Below are 6,588 nucleotides of genomic sequence, written 5' to 3' on the forward strand. Positions count from 1 at the left end.
CCTGAACACTAGTTAAATTAGCACAAGGGTGAGATCAGCAATTGCTGGACACTGCTAAGGAGGGAGGGAGGAGAAGGGTGGTGGGCATGTGACAACTCAATGGGTACTTGGTCCATTACTAGGGAGAATGAAGATCAGCTAGAAGCCCAGTCGTCACCTTCATGCAGCCTACTTATGTAGCAAATTCTCACTTGTATTCCATAACTCTGTAATAAATAAATTTTTTAAAAATGTTAAAAAAAACCCAATCTGACATTCTTAATTTTTAAAAAAGATACTGTTATCACTTTAGAAATTTCAAAAGGAGCCAGAAACAAAGAATAGATATTTGTTTTTTGTTATAGCACAAAGTGGGAGCATAAACTCAGTCTCTTATTCTACCTCATCCAGATTTCAGATTAAAATTTTGCTAGTTGTGTTAATTCACATGTGTGTGTATGTATTTTTCAAGATATGATTACAGGTTAGCATTGTTACATCATAAAATGAAGCTAAATAAAATGCAAGTAGGAAACAAAGACACCTCTCAAAGAAACTTTTAATTGACTAGAGAGATTTTGTTCTTAAAGAAGAGTTCCATATTTCTAGTTCTATACCAGAATATTCATACTAAGAGTTAATTTAAGTTAATATTTCTGGAAGATAAACACAGATGATAGAAAATTTATGAACTTTTATATTGTAAAATTTTTATACCACTTTCAAAAATGAAAGTTGCTTATGGCCACAAAAGACTCCAGATTAGATACTGACTTGTGAAATCTTGGGTAATGTTGTAGTATCATATATATTCATAAGCCAGTTTCATATTTATGTCCCTTTCAGTCTCCTGCCCCTCAAACCCCACAGATCTATAGAGCTGGTTATCACAAGAAGAAATGCCATAGGCAGTAGAGAGGCTACATTGCTTCATATAGATGTTTTTAGTTTGGTTCTGTGGAGAAGTCAACTCTGTTATCTACTGCCTATATAAGACAGTTACCTACTGGAATTGAAGTCCTAGAATTATATTTAAAAATAAAAATCAGCAACATTATGGACAACAACAAAACAGGTGGCCACAGTACTAGTGATTAAAAGTTCCAGGGATACAGCCCCACTGGTTTGAGGATGAGGCTGAGAATTGGAAATGTTCTTGGAAATTCTGGAGGTACACTTTGTGCTGTTACAGTCAGTCCTTGATAGACTTTGTTCAGAGAGGTCCTTTTTCATTCTCTAGAAGCCTTTTTCATTCTCTATGTTTAGCTGTGAAGGCTGACTTCATAGTTACTATCATTGTTTATGTGTTTTAAAGACAAAAATGGAGAGAGAGAGAATGGAAATATAATATTTTTTTCTAACTTATTTCACAGTAAAATAAAAGGAGGGAGAAAGGGAATCAACATGGGATAATTTCCTAGGAGGGTCTGCCTGCTTAACAAGACCCACAGGGGAATGAGGCTGTGTCTGAAATAAAGAGGCTCACTTGTAAAGAAATAAAGATGCTCATTCAGGATCTCAACTTACCACCAATAGGATTTCAGTGCTCAGTAGGCTCTAAGCCCCTTGAAAGCAAGGTTCACATTCGTAATGACCTTTTAATTCTCTTAAAGAGGCTTGTAAACTTACAGAATGATAGGGTTATGTTAACATCATTGAATTACTTTATTAAATATTTTTAAGTGATTAACATGTCTATAGAAAAGTGTGTTGAATCTGCTATAATTTATTAGATATGTGTCACTACTCACTCTGCTTACTCATGTAGTGATATATAATATGATTGGAAGAGATGATGAAACCATCTTTGGACGCTGAAAGTTTAAAGCAAATGGAAGAACCGGGTCACCATTAGCTGGACTCTGAAAGTGATAACCAGAAAAGAGAATAGGAAACCAGAATGATGAGTTCTTGACCTGGAGTGTTGTGACTTCTAAAATTATGAAGGATAACAAATTTGAAGGTTTAACGAAGCGTTTAGATAGAATATGGAGAAGAGAGAATAATGCTCAGATAAACTCACAGACTGCCATCGTACACAGTAAGACAAAGATAAGTTAGAAAAAAAAGAACTTCTGGCAGATAATAGCTATTTGGTATTTGTTTACTAGATGAATGAAGGAACCATTAGTAGTTAACGAGTATTCTGGAGGATTCTGGTGAGTTACCTGAGAAATGTTTAATAAATGAGGACTTTAGTGCTCATATGACTGTGTAACCCACACTCAGAGTATGGATGATGATGGGCAGGAAGTTGGAAAAATATTGAAAAAGAGGATATGCTCTTAGTATATTATTTTTTAGTAAAGAAGAAGAAAAACCTTCTATTTTGTTTTTGACTGTGATTAATTAAAAAGATAGGCTGGGCGTGGTGGTTCAAACATGTAATCCTAGCACTTTGGGAGGCTGAAGTGAGGAGACTGCGTGAGCTCACGGATTCGAGAAGAGCCTAAGCAACTCAGAAAGACCTCATCTCTACAATAAATCAAAAAATTAGCCAGGTGTGGTAGCGTGTACCTATTGTTCCAGCTACTTGGAAGGCTGAGACGGAAGGCTCGCCTGAGCTCAGCAGGTCGACATTGGAGTGGGCTGTGAGAGTGCCACTGCACTCCAGCCTGGGTGACAGCATGAGACTCCAACAAAAAAAAAAAAAAAAAAAGGAAAAAAGGAAGACAGACAAAGAGAGAAGGCGTGTTAGCTAGTTTCAAGTAATTGAAGGGATTTCCTCTAAAAGAGATATTAAACTTACTTTGCATGACTCCAGAGGATGAAGAAGAAGAAAATACCCACCTGTTCAGCCAGATTAGCCAAATAAGCCTTCACTCAGTGACGGGCAGAAAACCACTTAGATTTTAGAGTAAATGCTAAAGCCATACGTGAGTGAGATTGTCTAGGAAAAAAGTGAAGGAGAGAAGACCAAGAACAAGACCTTGGAGTTTCCTTTACTATAAATGGCTGTAAGCCAACTGTATGATTAGCAGTGTTTGTAAAATTGAGATTATAATTTTGGTCTAATAAATTGTAATATTTCTGTTTGTCTTTTATAGGAATGGTTCTAATTAAAGCCCAGATTTTAGAGCTGACATTTCTTACTACAACAGCTCAGAAGGTAGCTCTAAATGCCCACAGTTCTCTGAAGAGTATTTTATCTTCTCTTTCCAACCTTATATATACTGGCTGTGCAAAATGTGGATTGGAACTAGAAACAGATGAGAACAAGATCTACAAACAATGTTTTCGCTGCTTGCCATTTACTATGAAGAAAACATATTATAGGTAAGGCAGTTAAGCAAGACAATTTGATGGAAAGTATCTACTATTATAGTACTAGAAATGACTAAAAAATTGAATCTATCAGCTCTTACTTTCTAACAAGAACTAACTAGAGCTAATTCAAGAGAATTAAAGTCTCCCCAATAAATAACTAGCTATTTATAAAAGCAAAAATTGCCTAGGAGTTATAACAGGAATTCTTAAAAGCAGTAATTGGGATATTTTATTATCTTCAAACTGCTGTACTGAGGAAAATTTTTACTTAGTTTATGTGATCTTTCTTTCTTTCTTTTTTTTTTTTTAAAGTGAGAAAGCAGGATTTATTGAGAGGACAGAAAAACTCCCTCAGTGGGAGGGGACCATAAAGTGTTGCCCTCTTTTTTTCTTTTTAAATGTTTTTTTTCTTTTTAAATGTGTGGTACAATTCAGGGTTAGGTATACAAATGATCATTATACAGGTACTCTTGTTGATGAGGTATGCCCCCCTTCCCTGGCAGTTTCCCACTCTTATAGTATTATGATAATTGTTCAGGGTCTTATAGTATTATGATATTTGTTCAGGGTCTGCTTATGAGTGACAACATGTGGTACTCAGTTCTTTGTTTCTATGATAGATCATTCAGTATATAGACTCTAAGTCCATCCAAGTTGCTGCAAATATCATAATTTTGTCCTTCTTTATGGCTGTGTAAATATTCCATTGTATATATATACCATGGTTTATGTTTTCAACCAAGATCTAAATGACTCATAAATAACTTATTTTCCAACCTTAACATATAATTAGAATTTAAAGGTTGAAAGTGTTATATGATCTTGCCTCTGAGTTGTTGTGGATGCTTGTTAAAACATTTAACCTATTTTCCCACCTTTACCTTAGAAATTAAAGATAGCAAATAAATGTTCTATGGAAAAATTGCTAACTAGCTTAACAAAAACCTGTTGTTTTCAAGTAATAAATGTTCAGAGTTTTGGATAATCTTTTTCTTTTTGCCTTATTACATGTCTTTACAAAATAGCACTCAGTGTTTTATGCTCTTTCCTATTTTTCTAAATACAGCAGTATTTAAAAATGCAGATATATTCAGAATGTTTTCATGGTATACTTCAAGAAAACTTACAGAAGCTGAGTTCATAAACCTTACTTCCTGTTTGTTATGAATAAGTGAATGAAGTTTGCTATTACTTTGAAAGTTGCTTTTGTGAAAAGGAAGACTGAATGAAGATGCATGGTATATAAAAAACAATTAAAATGTATCAATAGGTAAGGCCCTTCAAAAGTATTTATAGGCATCTTAAATTATTCTAAATGTTTCTATGCTATATAATTACTTATTGGACAAAAATGTTGCCCAGTAATATCTCTTCTGGAAAGGAGGGCCTTTGAATCTTCAGTCTACAAAATGACTGTTCACATATGATTTTATCACTAGATGCAGAAAAACCTTTTGATAAATACCAGCATCCTTTCTTGATAACACTCTCAAACACCTAGGTATAGAAGGAACATATCTCAAAATAGTAAGTGCCATTTACGATAAACCCAAGCTAACATATTGCTAAGTAGACAGAAACTGGAAACATTTCCCCTAAAAACTGGAACAAGACAGGACTGCTGACTCTCACCCCTCTTGTTCAACATTGTATTGGAAGTCCTCGCTTGGGCAACTGGACAAGAGAAGGAAATCAGGGGTATCCAAATAGGAAAAGAGGAAGTCAAGTTATCCTATCCCTCTTTGCTGATGATATGATCCTATACCTTGAAAATCCAAGAGAATCTGTCAGAAATCTGCTTGCACTGATAAAGGACTTTGGCAAAGTCTCAGGGTACAAAATAAATGTACAAAAGACAGTTACTTTCCTATATACCAACAACAAGCAGGCAGAGACCCCAATTAAAAGCACAATCCCATTCACAATAGCCACCAAAAAAATGAAATAACTCGGCATCTTCCTAACCAGAGAAGTGAAAGACCTTTACAATGAGAACTACAAAACACTGCTCAAAGAAATCCTAGAAGACACAAACAATATTTCATGCTCATGGATAGGAAGAATCAACATTGTTAAGATGCCCGTCCTACCAAAGGCAATCTACAGATTCAACGCAATACCCATTAAATTACCAAGACCATTCTTCTCAGACCTGGAAATGACATTACAGAAATTCATTTGGAAACATAAATGACCACGAATAGCCAAAACAATCCTTAGCAAAAGAGACAAAGCAGGAGGTATCACACGTATAGACTTCAAACTTTACTGTAAGGCCACAGTAATCAAAACAGCCTGTTATTGGTACAAGAACAGACACATAGACCAATGGAGCAGGATAGAGATTCTAGAAGCAAAGCCTCAATTTCTCAACCAAGTCATCTTTGACAAAACCTCCAACAACAATCACTGGGGAGAGGAGAACCTTTTCAGTAAATGGTGCTGGGAAAACTGGCTGATCACATGCAGAAGATTGAAACAGGACTCCTACCTATCACTATACACAAAAATTAACTCTAAATGGATCAAAGACCTAAACGTAAACCTCAAACTAAGAATCTTAGAAAATGCAGGAGACACCCTTATGGAAATTGGAATTGGCAACCAATTCCTGATCAAAACCCTAAATGTCCATACCTTAAGAAATAAGATAGACAAGTGAGACCTCATCAAACTAATGAGCTTCTTCAAAGCAAAAGAAACCATCAAGAGAGCAGGGAGACAGCCCACAGAATGGGAAAAAAATATTTGCCAACTGTATATCTGACAAAGGCCTAACATCTGGGACCTACAAGGAACTCAAATGCACCAAACAGAAAAAAAACAAGCCGGGCTTGGTGGCTCAGCCTGTAATCCCGTGCCTTTGAAAGGCTGAGGTGAGTGGATTGCCTGAGCCTGTGGGTTCGAGACCTGCCTGGGCAACTTGGCAAGACCTCATCTCTACAATAAGTCAAAAATTAGCCGGGCATGGTAGCGCGTGCCTGTAATTCCGGTTACTCAGAGGGCTGAGGCAGAAGGATCGCCGGAGCCCAGCAGGTCGAGGCTGTGGTGGCTGGGAGTAGCCACTGCACTTCAGTCTGGGCGACAGAGTGAGACTCAAACTCAGAAAAAAAAAAGAAAAAGAAAAAAAACAAGCAGCCCCATTAAAAAGTGGGCAAGCCAGGCTTGGTGGCTCAGCCTGTAATCCTGCACTTTGGGATGCTGAGGTGAGTGGATTGCCTGAGCCAGCGGGTTTGAGAACCCCCTGGGCAACTTGGCGAGACCTCATCTCTACAATAAATAAAAAAATCAGCCAGGCGTGGTAGCGCATACCTGTAATTCCAGCTACTCAGAAGGCTGAGG

General features: G+C 36.8%; 1 protein-coding gene across 1 annotated transcript in view; it reads left to right on the top strand.

Moving 5' to 3' along the window:
* FAM35A (family with sequence similarity 35 member A) overlaps positions 1–6,588 on the top strand; it is a 51,134-nt gene that overhangs the window by 30,872 nt on the left and 13,674 nt on the right. The window contains exon 7 of the mRNA XM_008060114.2: positions 3,027–3,255. Within this exon, the coding sequence (XP_008058305.1) occupies positions 3,027–3,255 (229 nt within the window). The remainder of the gene's footprint in view (positions 1–3,026; positions 3,256–6,588) is intronic.

This window comes from Carlito syrichta, unplaced genomic scaffold (genome assembly GCF_000164805.1).
Source record: "Carlito syrichta isolate Samal-C Ts95f unplaced genomic scaffold, Tarsius_syrichta-2.0.1 Scaffold304516, whole genome shotgun sequence".
Taxonomy (NCBI): Eukaryota; Metazoa; Chordata; class Mammalia; order Primates; family Tarsiidae; genus Carlito; species Carlito syrichta.